The sequence below is a fragment of the Manacus vitellinus genome, unplaced genomic scaffold (genome assembly GCF_001715985.3).
Source record: "Manacus vitellinus isolate BGI_N305 unplaced genomic scaffold, ASM171598v3 scaffold_59_pilon, whole genome shotgun sequence".
NCBI lineage: Eukaryota > Metazoa > Chordata > Aves > Passeriformes > Pipridae > Manacus > Manacus vitellinus.
In genome coordinates, this window is record NW_021940681.1 from 1,195,500 (window position 1) to 1,209,413 (window position 13,914).

The following is a 13,914-nucleotide window of genomic DNA, read 5'->3' on the forward strand; positions in this document are numbered from 1 at the left end:
AAATCTGTCATTATTTCTTCATGATTATAAGGCTCCCAGAGTGAGGAAATTGCAACAATAGGAGGTGGACTGGAGAATGAATTCAGTAGGATGCCAGCTGTTCTTACTGGTAGGCAGCATCTTTGTTCTGAGTGCATGACTCATAGATAAATGCTCTCTCTTGCCACATGCTCCTGTGATAGTTAGCAAAGACAGTTATCTACTTTCCCCACCCTACGCCCCCACTCTTTGCTCCAGGGTGGGTCTCCTCCACAGGTTGTTGGTGGATCTCTGCATCCCTGCTGACCTCCATGGGCTGCAGGGTCACAGCTGCCTCGCCATGGTCTGCACCACAGGCTGCAGGGGAACCTCTGCTCCGGTGCTCTTGAGCACCTCCTACCCCTTTTTCTCCACTGACCTTGGTGCCTGCAGGTCTGTTTCTCTCACATATTCTCAACTTCTCTCTTCTCTGGCTGCAACTACATCTGCATAATAACTTTTTTTTCCTTCTTAAATATGTTACCCCAGAGGCACTACTGCCCTCACTGACAGACTTGGCCTTTGCCAGCGGTGGGTCTGTCTTGGAGCCAGCTGGTACTGGCTCTTTTGGAGATGGGGGAAGCTTTTAACAACTTCTCACAGAAGCCATCCCTCTAGCACCCCCCAGTACCAGAACCTTGCCATGCAAACTCAATACACTAGGTATGGATCAAGCTGATTTTAGTAAAGTTTTGTAAAGTCATTGCTTTAGAAAAGCTCTAAAAAATATGAGTGTTCCTCTTTCTCATTTAGATATAGCATTTCAGAAGTTTTACTGTTTAGAAAAATTCTGCTTACCTCTCACTGTAGAAAATGCCAGTTTTATTGGTTTGGGGAAAAGACAAGCAGGTGGATTATAAGAGGTCAATAATACAATTACAATAGTAAGTGATATCCTGTGAACAATCCACGTTTCCTTTAGGTATATTTGCTCATATTGTAACAGTGTAATTTTTTCACAGTGCCTTCATTCTGTTTATCCTTTCAAAACGTCTAAGCTTACTGTTGAGGTTAATAAATGCCCACATTTATTAATGCAGGATGTTATATTATACAGTGAGTACTATTACCTTCCTGTCACTCATGACAAAAATGACCTACCTTGATTCATCTGAAAATTGAAGTAGGGTCAAGAGGACATGATCCAAGTTTCCTAGCTCATAAACCTCAACCTCTAACCACTACCCTATGTGTTTTTTTTTCCTTTGGAATGCTATTGTTTAGCCCACTAACTGCAAACCTTTCATTTTGGAAATAAAAAATTAGGATCTTACCATTCTTCCCTTCACCTTCTTGTCTATCCCAGTGTGTAGCAGGGAATCGGTTGCTCTAAGTAAGGCCTTTTCCCTGCCAAGCTTGGGGAGCTCAATGCAAGAAGCATTTCTATGTTTGTGTTTCACACCGTGTAACAAACCCAGGCAGATGGAAATGAGAATGGGGATGCTGTGACAGAGGCGGTGATGGGGAAAGATCGTAAATTACCGATGCCCTGGGACCAGATCTGCTGGAAACCACACAAGACAAAGAGAAGACTTTCTCAGAAAGACGACTTATTTTAATTCTTTACAAAGTGAAAAAGATGCAGTTTGCTAAGACAATGGTCCGTATCACTGCAGTAGTGCCATGATAAATCCTTTGCCTTCACTTCCCGCTGGCTGGAAATAGCGCGTTTACAGTTAAATTCTACATCCAACGTAAAGATCTCCACTGACAATAAGAAACAGGAGTAGACCGGAGGGAGCAAGGACAGATGTTTAGGGCTCGCCTCGCTCCCCGCCGCCCCACAGCCGCCCGGGTCCCGCCGCGCTGCCGCCCGGCCCGCCCGGCCCGCCCCGCTAGACGGCCGCCGCCAGGCGGCGGGCGCGGGCGCGGCTCGCCTGAGCCGCCAACATGGCGGCGCTGCGTGAGGAGGAGTTCGTGGCGCTGCAGAGCCTGCCTGAAGGTGAGCGGGCCCCGGCTGCGGGGGACGGGGTGCCCGGCCCGGCCGCAGGGGCTGCCGCGGCTGAGCGCCCCACGCTTTGCTCCCGCCAGGCGCCGTCAAAGGACGCGTGCGGCAGCATGTTGCCAGGAGTGCTTTCTCCAGCCCGCCCGCCGCGATCCGCCCGCTGGCCAGCGCGCTTGCCCCTGGCTCGCCGCCGACCCCGAGGAAGCGAGCAGGTAGGGCCGGGGCGGGCGCAGCCAGCGGCGCCCGGCGAGAGGGAGGAAGGGAGGGAGGGCAGCAGCCAGGCAGGCAAAGCCGCCGGGAGCGGGGCTAAGGGGGAAGGCGCCAGGAACGGCCCGCAGGGGTGGCCCAGCCCTCGGGAAGGTGCGAGCTCCGCGGAACCGCGGCCGCTGCTGTAGCGGGGAGAGCTCGGTAACGGCGACCCTCGGCCCGGGGCACGGTCCCGAGGGGCTGCACAGGGAGGCGGGAGGGAACTGACTGAGGCTGCAAACCAGAGGGCAGCAGGGACCTCGGCTCCCTTCCTGCTAAGGCTGCCAGGCCGTGCTTGGATGACCGAGCCCCTGGCGGTGTCGGTCTCCTAGCAGAATCTGTGTCTCTCCTGGCTGCTGAAGGTCTGTCCCGTGCTGTATGCGATGCTTTTCAACCCAGCAGAGCCCTTTCTCCTCTTCCTTTCTGACAGCTGGTATCTGCTTTGCACAACCTCACCAGGCATGTCGTGTACCGCGGCTTGACGAGGGCAGAAGATATCCTCTCTCTTTTCCCAGAAAACTTCCACCAAAATCTGAAAAATCTTTTGACTAAGATAATCTTGGAGAATATGTGAGTGCTACCCAGTGCCATTTTCTTTCAGCTGAAGAGTTAAAGGCTTTGCATGTGTTTTGATATGTGGGTATTTGGCAACATGCAAAGGCTTGTTTCTGTGAATTTCGCGTGTCCCTTAGGAATAATCACACAGGTTGGGATAAGTAGAGTTGAACGAAATATGTCATCTGAGTGGAATGGCAAACACAGCCATGAGCACACAGGGTTTTCCTATGAATTTTGAAATGGACATGGGCCTCATTCCTGTCATGCAAAGGCCCTTTTATCCTAACAATTCACCTGTGTGGTGGAAAAATGCTACAGATGACAATAAAGCTTAGAGGGCTAGATTTCAGCACTAGAAAATCCAGGTAGTATCCAGGTGCCATCTACTTGCCACCTTGGCTAAGGTGTGGAGTATGTTATAGAGCATATGTGAGATGGTGGCAGAGGAGGGCAAATCTGCATCTTTGTACAACTCAGTGCTTGGGAGCCCATTGCTTTGATAAAACCAAGGAGAATGATACATGCCATAAGTGAGCTGCACTTCCAGAAGAACCAATAGCTGGTCACCAGTTTGCCTACCATTACCCACCAGTGACAGCCTTTTCCTGGCACTCAGTAGGATAGTCAATCTCTGTCCCCTGCTTACCGCTGGTGGCCCTTCTGTCAGGGATAAGCCACAGTAAGTGCTTGCCCTACCTTTTTTCTTTTTTTTTTTTCTCAAAACACTGTTGATACTGTTTTTCTCCACTTTTTCACAGCTCTGCTTGGAGGAATGAAGCACAAGCAAGTCAGAGTAAGTAGTAGTCCACATCTTGATGGAATTGATGTTTCCTGAGGTCATTTGAGCTTAGAGTATAGAACAGTGCATGGTAATGTAGCACAGGGTTATCACCATAGGGCTTAGATGGAGCTGTAAGATTGTGGCATTGCAGAGCTTAGCAGAAGCCAACAAGCTTGTATGCAGATCTGTGTGGCTGTGCTAAATTGTTTCTAGCTCTCAAGCAGTGCCATTTAAAGCTCAGTCTGTGGCTGCCTAGCAGGGCGCAGTGTATAGCAATTATTTGCAAAACTTCTGAAACTGAAGCACTCCGGCTTCCCCATTCACATCATTAAGGGATGTTTGTATGCAACAACTGCACTGTAAAGGACATGTATATATTGGGGAATACCTTATCCTTGCATATCTAGTCAATCCTGTGCATTCTTTCATTTCCATGCATCAGTAGGTACACTGCATGTATTTGTACCTGCTTTTTCTTCACCTTTCTAAACAGTGATGTAATTAAGAAATGCCAACTTTAACAATAGCAACATGGCCAATTAGTTACATCCCAGTTAGGTGTTCTGTGCAGCTACAACACTTGGTTTTCTCCCCAAGAGGTTTTCTTTACAACTCTAGCACTTAGAAGCTTATAACTGAGAGCTGATATATAACAGAGTACTCCAAGGTCTGCATGGATCTTCTTTAGCTTTTCCTTTGCCTTTCCTTTGAGGAGGTAATGTCCAACAGCAAAACAGTATTGGAAGACCTGGAAATACATTGTCCCTCAAAGTTCTAGTGGAGTATAAATAGGGAGAGGTAAGAAACTATTGCCTGATGCTAATACACTAGTTGCTTACACTAAACAGTGTTACCAAGGCAGATAATGTTTTCTCCTGTATCCCTAATGCTGCTGTGTTTTGGAGGAGATGAGAGCAAGCATGGCACCAGCATAACACACTGGCTATGCCTTCACGGCCCAGAAGCAAGGCTGGCTGTGTGGCTGTTAGAGCACCACCCAGGAGCTCTGCTCAGATGCTCATGGCTTTGTATTCATTAGACGAATATTTAACACTGTTGAAATGAGATTGTCTTCCAGGAATTGATGGATTATTTTAGTATTGTGTTCATGAAATATCTGACATACATTACATAGGAACCAAGGCAGTGCACCAAGGCAGGCATTCCAACAGACTGATCTGTGTTAACATAAAAAAGTGAATGGTTTCCTGCTCCTCCCAAGCCACCAGCAATCAGTCTTTGCAAATTAACATACAAGGCTAAACAGATGCATTTTATGTTGTTGCAAATGCTGCCAAGTGCTGGCCCTGGATGTGAACTGGAATGTATTCCAAAAGCAGGAGCATGGCAGCCAGTTGTGCACTGCCCCCTGAAGGTCTGCACAGGGAAGTAGCGGGAGGAGGGAGAAAAAATTCTGTTAGGCAATAAAGCACAGTTAGGAAGCAACTTGAGCCTCTGGAGTCAGTAGGAAGGCTAGCAATCAACCCCTGGGGAGGAAATTAGGCATCCTATGATAGGCAGAATCCAGACAGGCTGCAATTGCCTACTGAGACAGCTCTTTCCTTAGCAGCCAAGATAGACCTGTCCTCATTTCCTTGGGAGGGCTCATGAGGTCTCCAGCCCTGAGCTATTGGCGTCAGTATTATAGCAAACTGTTAAATGGTTTCTGTTAGGCTGCATGTAATTAGGATGACATTTAAAATATTTGTAACGAATTGGCAGGACACGTGAAAATTGCAGTTTACCAGTACATTTGCTGTACTGCAGGATACTTTGGTTCACAGGCTGGGTAACCTGAAATAGCATGTTTTATACTGCTGGATTTTGAGAGCTTTCCTATGTGCTTTCTTACCAGTTTCAGAGCAGAGCAGTAAGCATGCAGGTCCCAGAGCAATTCCTGATGAAACACTTGTTGAGTGTTGCAGGCAGAAAGGCAGGGGATGAAGATGTAGAGAGGACATCTTACTGCTCTCCTTCTCCCAGCTGCTTTGTGAATTGACCTATGCTTGTCTTGCACTGTGCTATCATTGCATGTAATGATAGGAGAACACCTTTTGTCCTTCCAATGTCATGAGAAGGCCGTCAGAGACTGGCTTATTTCAGATTATCAGAAAATGATGTGAAGCAATGTAGGAGCACTAAAGTTGTACACTTCCTGGAGGCAGAAGTGGAGCAGCATGTATGTGGTCCACATGGTCACAGGCTCCAGGGTCTGGTATAATCATGTGCTGCTGGGCCTAACAGACCCTTTTTTTTTAATCCCTCAGTCTCCCTGCCTCGGCTGGTCGACATGGACTGGAGGGTGGACATCAAGACATCTTCAGACAGCATCATAAGAATGGCAGTCCCTACTTGCCTGCTTCAGTTAAAGGTAATGTCAGCAGCTCTAAAGTACCAAAATAATCAAGTCTGACACCTGCCTTGCCAGTGGTAGTGCAAACCAGTTCAGACAGGCATCTGGTGCTTGCCTTTTGCCTGGTGGGCAGTTAGACTCAGAGATGATATTTGAAATGCCATAGAGCCTGGGAACGAGGCCTCTGATGGAAGCTTTTTCTTTCAAGGGAGAATTTTCTGTGCATGAGAATGCAGAATTCAGCATATTTGTTCCCAATCACCATTGTTCTCTACAGAAAAAGAGAAGATAATTTATGAAGTCATTGTCCTTTAATTCTAAACACTCATCAGCATGTTTAGCTGACTTCATTAGCTGGGAAATTACTTTAGATTACTAATAACTTCCTTTACTGGCCACATCTATTATTTGGGGAGTATAGCTAAACTTATTGCTTATGTTCTGCAGAGTTTTGGCTCCCCCCAGCCAGTAAAAGTGGGATGAGTGGGTTTCAGAGGATGAGGAAAAAAATCTAATTTCTGTGTGTGGGATGGGGTTAAGTATCCTGTGTGGTATCTGCTAAGATGCTTTTGATACAGATGTGGCTTCCTGCCGCAAGTCTCTTCAAAATTTCCCAATACTCATGGCAATAGATGCTCACTTGTACTCTGTCAGTGGGAGTGCACTTCACTAGTGGGGCACATAGCTTAGAAAATATGCTGTGGTCCTTGATGATGGAGCTGGATTCCAAATTTAAAGCATTTTTCTTAATCTGCCTATTAAACATTGACTTTCATAGTGGTACTGGAAAAACATGTGAATGAATTTTCTATACAACTAATGTCTGCATTCCTATTTTAAGATTCAGGAAGATGCTGCCTTATGTGGAAATAATCCTGTTGTTTCTGCACTGACTGTGGAACTGAGTAAAGAAACCCTGGACACTATGTTAGAAGGTCTAGGGAGGATTCGGGACCAACTTTCTGCCGTTGCAAACAAATGAATACTCAATGGCACGGATTCCAGCAGCAAGGAAGGGAAGTATTCTCTACCTACAGCTCTTGTATGTTGCAGTCCAGTGTAACACATCGTCTGTTTTAACAAAACAAAACCAAGAAGTTTCTGTATTGAATTAATGAGATAGCTTTTGAAAGCTAACACTCAAATATTCATTTGGTCTGATACCAAAAAGTGCTTTCCCAATGTATTGTTGAACAAAAGCTGTTCACCATTTCAGAAGAGAATTGGAGGGCTCAGAGCTGGGCTTAATCACAAGGATCGTAGCTGGAAAGAGCAAATAGCTGCAGCCAGTGAAACAAGTGCTATCCCTTTGCCCCAAAAGGAGAATCTAAAAGGCTCAAGCTGGTTAATGGGCTGCCTTCCAGTATTAGAAAAAGAGGGTGCTTCTCTGGAATGTGCACGTACTGAGGTGCATGCTAGGTGTAGCACACTCTCTCAATGAAGCACAGCCATGAGGCAGATTGTTATTACAGGACAATGCTTTGAAACAGGGCAATTATGCACATTGCCTTCTGATCAGCTGCATAGCAGCATTTGTGAAATGACTAGTCTGAACGTCTTTAGCAGGAACTAATTTCCTCCTTCTGTTTGACAGGAAAAAAAGGAGTTCACATAATTCGTGTTGGGGTTTATTGGGCTCTGGGCTTTCCTTTCCTGCACAAAAAAACAAACTGGGAAAGTAAAGAACTGAAGGCTGTTGTCTGTACTGTAGGAAACCCTTCTGTGGTAATACGTGCCTATACTTCTCCAAAGTGTTCTGTTGTTGGTGTAAATCTTCATTTAATTAAAGAATGAAATGCTAATTGATTTTGTGAATCCTTTTCTGGAAGAGATGTCCTGGGTTACCTCAGCCTCTTTGTGATGGTGCCAACTTTCTAGGCTGGTTTAATGGATGTGCATGTTTCTTGCTGAAGAAGGATCTTTTGTTTCCTGTTCAAATTGATTCATGTTTTACTGTCTTCTCTTCATTATAATACAGTTTCAGGGCACCTTTTTCCATGGGCACCAGCTCTGTGCAATATTTAAGGTGATGACCCTGACCTAGAAGTTTATAAATATATGTGCATTGAGAACATGGAGGAGTTAAGTGCAGAAAATCAACAAAATTCAGACTCTTCTTTATGATGGCCTTCTCTAATGCTACAAACTAGAAGTCTGGATGCAAATGCTTTGTTTATGGCAAAGTCCCACCTGTCATATAACATTTGGCTCTCCTTCAAGACACAAAACATTGTCTGTTGTGTTTGGAAACATGAAATCATTCAAGAAGTGTGCATAAACTACAAGAACTTTGTTAATTAATTTTATGCATCCCCACAGAGTGCAGGCTTAGAGTATAAGTGTAAATGAAGCCTGTGCCTTTAAAAGGTAATGATGTAGTGCAGCTCGTGCATCAGGATCAGCTGTATGACAAGTCACTTGTTAATGTCTACTTTGAGCAAAGATAATAAAGCTTAGTGTGATGTCAAGGCAAACTGGTATATTTCATGTATAATAGGGAAATCTGAAAGGAGAAGATGGATGTTTAAGAATATGTTCTGTAAGATTCAAGCTGTGAAAATCATCTGTAACAGACTACTTCAGTTTGAGGAAGTTTTGTTGCCTCTGCAGCCTAGCCTTAAAAATCTCAAATAGGTTATATAGTACTGTTTTAGAAGGTAAGAATCACCAAGGAGGTAAATAATGCAGGATGAGGTACTGTAGTGTTAGAAGAGCTGAGGAAGTTCATACACAGAGGAAGTCCTTGAGGTAAACACTAAAGTTACAGCCAAAATGTACGGTCTAATGGAATGAAGAACTGATAGTTGAATAGAGTTCTCATGTAAAACCATTATACAACTATAGAATAGCTGTAAAGAAAAGAAAGACTTAAAACTGAGAAGGCTTATCCAGTGTCAGAGTGGAGCTATCTGCATGTAGCTAAAAGTTGCTTGTTGAACCGTAATAAAGGGATGTGCCCACTGGATCAGAGACATGACAAACATGGCTTCAAGGGGTATATCTCAAGTCATTCTGAAATAAGGTGCTGGTATTTTCTAGCCCAAGATTTAGGAGGCTGTGACAGCTTGCCTTCAATCTGTGCCTAAATTGTTAGGTATTTTATTGTTGGCTCTTATCTCCTTAGCCAGAAGAGCTGAGACTGCTCAGAAAAAGGTATATAAAACAAGAGAGGCTGAGTAGGACTCTCATTACCCAGCCACCAGGAATACTTCACATTAAAGTCCTTTTTATGGGGACTGCTACACAGAGAATAATATGCCTGCTGCTCTCTTAAAATCAGCTAGATTTTCATCCTCCCTCCACATATTGCTGCTATTAGGTAGGGCTAGCCTAAATGTACTCTTCTCTGTTATCAGCTTGTTATTGTGCCAACACTGTCCTCTTTTGTTTACTTCTTTCTTACCTTTCCATTTTGCCTTCATACTTATGAAGCAGTGAAATCTCTCTCCACTTTCGATGGCTAAACCTGGTAAGTTCTACATACTGTGCCTTTCAGAATCGTAGTGGCCACTCTTTACTCAGCAGTTTGCATCTCTCTTGAACGGGATCACCACCACAAGTCTTCCTTTCTGGAGAAGAATTGTCCAAGGACATTACTAAAGAACAAACTGTCATAGTATGCAAATCACCTGAATTTACTTCTCCCAGAAAACCACAAGCCTTCATGGTGAAGTGGAGCTTAAAAACTCCATCCTTATTTCAGGATTTGAGAAATAGAAAATATGTACACTATTATCAAGTGATAATTCAGCTACAGTAACCAAAACAATGATAAATTTATTTGTAAAGCGTAAGTATGCAAGTTAAATTCAAGTTGTAATTTCACAATTCAGACATTATGTTGGATCTGACTGTTTAAAAAGCATTAAAAACATTAAAGCTTACTTGGTTTTATTCAAAACAATATAAACAATGCTTCCTTTTATTGCAAGACAATGTGTACTTTAGAGTGTTCAGACTAAAAATTGTATAGACGTGATTGAGAGCAAGAAAAACTTCAGAATAAAATGCTTTAAGATTTCCAGCTTCGACTTCAATTAATGATCTTTAAACATGGATTTAAAACAGTAGAGGACAAGATTCATGATGGTTTGGTAAATAACTACTCGGTATTTAAGTTTTGGGTTTAATATGTGAAAATTACATATTCAAGCTCTTCCAAAACTACCATCTGTACAAAGTTTTTGTTTATAACTGAGGTCTTACTATTTCACTTAAATCAAGGTATTTCATTACTAGTAATATGGTTTAGAATTGTTTTGACCTCATTTAAAAAGTGTAGTTTCCATTTTTTTGGTATCTAATTTTCACTGAACATAACAGAGTTTATTTAACAGTATAGATTGAACGACCTGCCCAGGTCAGGATTGAAAAAGGCTTTTTTTGGTAACAAATCTAGGATAGGTCTCTTTGTAAATGAACTTCTCTCTTAAAAATCACAACAGTCCACCTTATCTCCATTACTAGGTACTAGTTACTCAGGTGCTAGGAATGACGTACCTAGTGGTGTAATTTCTTCAGCTGCTTTATAACTACTTGTTCTGAGTCATAATAGGCCCCACAAAAGTAGCCAGTTTAATAAATTCAGCAGTCCTTTTCATATACCCCTTCAAGGATTCATCTCACTAAGCTGTAGAGTGGCAGCACTTGCAGCTGAGGAATCCCACCTCCCCAGACCCTTTTCCAATGTTTTGACCCCTTCATCAGAAGCTTTACTCCATGACACAGTAATTACACCATCATATACTTTCCCCCTATGGAGATGTTGTGCAGGTAGTTGCTGATTTTTTGCTCTGCTTTTAATGTAAGAGGTTAATGATGCTTGTGACATTTGGGCCTTGCTTATTGAATAACTGACTTTTCCAAGGTGTGACTGGGTTAACGTTATGTAAGTCAGTCTCCAGTTGGTTTACCACTTTCCAACAACCAAGTCAGGAATATCACTGCACTAACACAGCCCTGTAGCATTGCGGTGCAAGACCTTGGCTTACCCACTATCATTATTTGGCAATCCTGCCCAGTGTTTTCATCAGCTCTCATGGTTCACATCTGGCCCCAGTTTGAAGGCACTGCAGCTGCGCTACAAACACCAGTGAATTAAACCTCACAAACTACAGCAGGAACACTTTTGTAACAAGGCTGATGAGAATGTGCAAAAATTCCTGAATTTTTTAGTTACACCCAAAAATTTGTAGATATCCTTAGAAGCCTCACTGTAAGAATCAGTTTTTGAAGTGACATGTAACTATCTGTGAAAACTAAGGTGTCTTACTGTGACTAGACAGTAATTAGATCAACTGCTATATGCTTTATAATGTCCCTGAACTCCACAGGACATATGTGGCAGTGGCCAAATGGTCCTTGCCCTTTCAATCACATAAGAACCTGACTGTTGCTGTTCAACACTCTATGAACCTCTTTTCTGGAGTTATTAATGCCTATGAGTCTTGTCACTGATGCTGCTGCCACTGAAGTGCATGTGAAGTGTATGACAAAAATACCAGCACTGGGTACCCACCCCGTGACATAATTCACTGTCATGTTTTACTGAGTGTCACAGGAAGAAGAGGGACCACAGCAGGGTCAGAGCTGGCATTGCAGGTCAACAAGAATATCCCAACAGAATATCCCAAGTTGGAAGAGACTCACAAGGATGGAGTCCAGCTCCTGGCCCTGCACAGGACAGCCCCAACAATCTCACCATGTGCCTGAGAACGTCATCCAAATGCTCCTTCAGCTCTGTCAGGCTTGGTGCTGCCACTTCCCTGGGGAGCCTGTTTCAGTGCTCAACCACCCTCTGGGGGAAGAACCTTTTCCAAATATCCAGCCTAATCCTCCATAGAGAAAAAAAAACTAGCTTAGATTCAGCATTATCCTAGTTTGCTAAAACACTCAAGCCTAGATGTCACTGTCTTTGAGAGAATTTGGTATAAGTTAACCAGTTAGCTGAATATTTCCAGGTTGCTAAACTGGGACAGACTCCATCCACATTTAGGATTATTTTTTTAACACAGCATGTTTTATTTTAAAACTTTCTCAAGCAGATTTAAGAGAAATCGTGGAAGGAGAGGCAGTGATAGCAACTAAGTTTGCTTTGTAAATCTGCTTTTAAAACTTCATTGGTTTGGGGCAACCTGGGGCTCCTCTCACCCCCTCTGCAAAACCAGACCCAAACTCTTCCCCAAGATCCTGAAAACCCAGCCGAGCTGGGAGAAGGATGACAATGGAGGAGGGATAAGAAGGGATGGAGAAGGGCTCTGCCTGGCCCAGATCTGCCCGGCTCGGCATGGCTCGGCTCGGAACAGTGCCCTACCACCTCCTGTCAACACGCTACGGCACGTGTGAATGGAAGAAGAGTGAGAATGAAAGGAAGGAATGAAATAAACATTTCTGAAAGCGTAAATTCCTTTTCCCCAGGAGATGGCGAGCGTGGTCTCCCATTTCTATACCCTCGTCAGTATCTCGCCAGGAACCAGTAGTCTGGGCTGTCCTCCTAAGAACTGGGGAGCAAACGAGTGTCCACCATAGTCCAAACAGAACCAAAACAGAAGGGCAATATTATCTACTGGTTAGCAAAAAGTCTCTAAACTGCTCACATTTGTGGGCTGAGGCAGCTCAGCACATTTTAGGCAAAGCTGGCAGAGATGGAGGTAGCAGACGGTTTTCTGCAGTGTGCCAGTCATTTTAATCACAAAGAAGTAGGAACTCTTCCTTTTTTTTTTTTTTCTTTTTTTTTTTTTTTTTTGCCAGGTTAGATGCAATATCCTCTGGGGACATCTTTGGCACCCAGAAGGGAAAACAAGGGAAAGAACAGTATTGTGTTTAAAGGGATGCTGACAGTTTGGAATGTTTCCAAAACAGTCTATCTCAGACAATGTAAGTTGTGCATAGGTTTGTCTTTAAACAGCAGCGAGCAGGACACTGTAAAAATCACCTCTGGAGAAGGAAGTAAGATAGGGTTAGGGAGAGTTCCTTCTTTCCCAAGCATGTTAGAAATCAATTTAAAACAGTGCATCAAGTATAATGGCATCCTGTGCAATGTACATACAAATTCTCTTGTTGCTTTTTCACTCACGTTTGCTGCTGCTGTTAAAACAAGGCTTGGGATGAAAGCATTCCCTCTCCTCCCTGACCCCTCTGCACCCCCACCTCCCAGGAGGCATCATCTTGCCAGCCTGGGAGGGGAAGTGCTAATGCAGACTAGCAACACTGACACACCACAAAGTGCTGTCAAATATGCCAAGTAAACACACTGAACAGAGGCAGTTAAATAGCACCCCATTTACATCCTTACTCTCTTCTAGTTACTGTTCTTGTAAAGCCTGGTTTGGAACAAAAGTAGGTATGGCTTCCCCCCCCCCGCCCCCCAAGGAAGACACAGTTTGTCAAGTTGACAGCATCCCTTTATGCTGATGAGATAGTGAAGGTTGAGTGCCAACTAGCAGCAGAAATATAATAGCATCCATTAGAGCTGTTAGCTAGAGTTGGCCAGTGCTTTTGTTTGTAATTTAGAGGGCTATAACTCAGCCATGCAAATAAGATGCAGGAGAAAGTTTATACAGAAAATCTGGACCTTGCAATGGGTTTTTCAGCTTCCTACCAAAAAAAAAAAAAAAAAAAAAAAAAAAAAAAAAAATGAAGTTTGCTCTGACATTCCACACTGTGCTGCAAAGAAGTGTTAAGAAACCTGGATGAAAAGACTGCAGTGTACCAATGCCTGGCCTTGCACTGACAGGCCTGACTGGAAATGCTGACCTCTTTACAGCTGTATCAGGGATGTAGGTCCAGGGGTGTTCAAATCCCCATTCTATATCACTAAGTCTTGAGACAAATGGCATCTTCACTTCCAAACAAAGCTCTACGCAGGTCAGCAAGGCTTCCTAAGCTGTGTCTCTACTCCACACAGTGGCAGGGCTGTATAAAGTTCACAGAAGATTTATGACCAGAATCAGTAACTTACACACTGTTCAAAGTATTTTGGTTCCTTAGTGCTTGGTGGCATTTAGGCACTGG

General features: G+C 43.8%; 1 protein-coding gene across 1 annotated transcript; it reads left to right on the forward strand.

The window, feature by feature from the left end:
- Positions 1 to 1,908: 1,908 nt before the first annotated feature.
- Positions 1,909 to 9,925, forward strand: COMMD9 (COMM domain containing 9). The gene is made up of 5 exons (XM_029963333.1): positions 1,909 to 2,175; positions 2,640 to 2,779; positions 3,526 to 3,560; positions 5,816 to 5,919; positions 6,743 to 9,925. The coding sequence occupies exons 1-5, from the start codon at positions 1,909 to 1,911 to the stop codon at positions 6,881 to 6,883; spliced, it is 687 nt and encodes a 228-aa protein (XP_029819193.1). The 3' UTR covers positions 6,884 to 9,925.
- The last annotated feature ends 3,989 nt before the right edge of the window (positions 9,926 to 13,914 follow it).

Excerpts from the sequence above, each read along its gene's own strand:
- COMMD9 (XM_029963333.1), top strand. The coding sequence starts at position 1,909 with ATGGCGGCGCTGCGTGAGGAGGAGTTCGTGGCGCTGCAGAGCCTGCCT. Across the intron at positions 2,176-2,639 it reads GACCCCGAGGAAGCGAGCAG|CTGGTATCTGCTTTGCACAA; the intron begins GTAGGGCCGGGG and ends CCTTTCTGACAG. Across the intron at positions 3,561-5,815 it reads TGAAGCACAAGCAAGTCAGA|TCTCCCTGCCTCGGCTGGTC; the intron begins GTAAGTAGTAGT and ends TTAATCCCTCAG.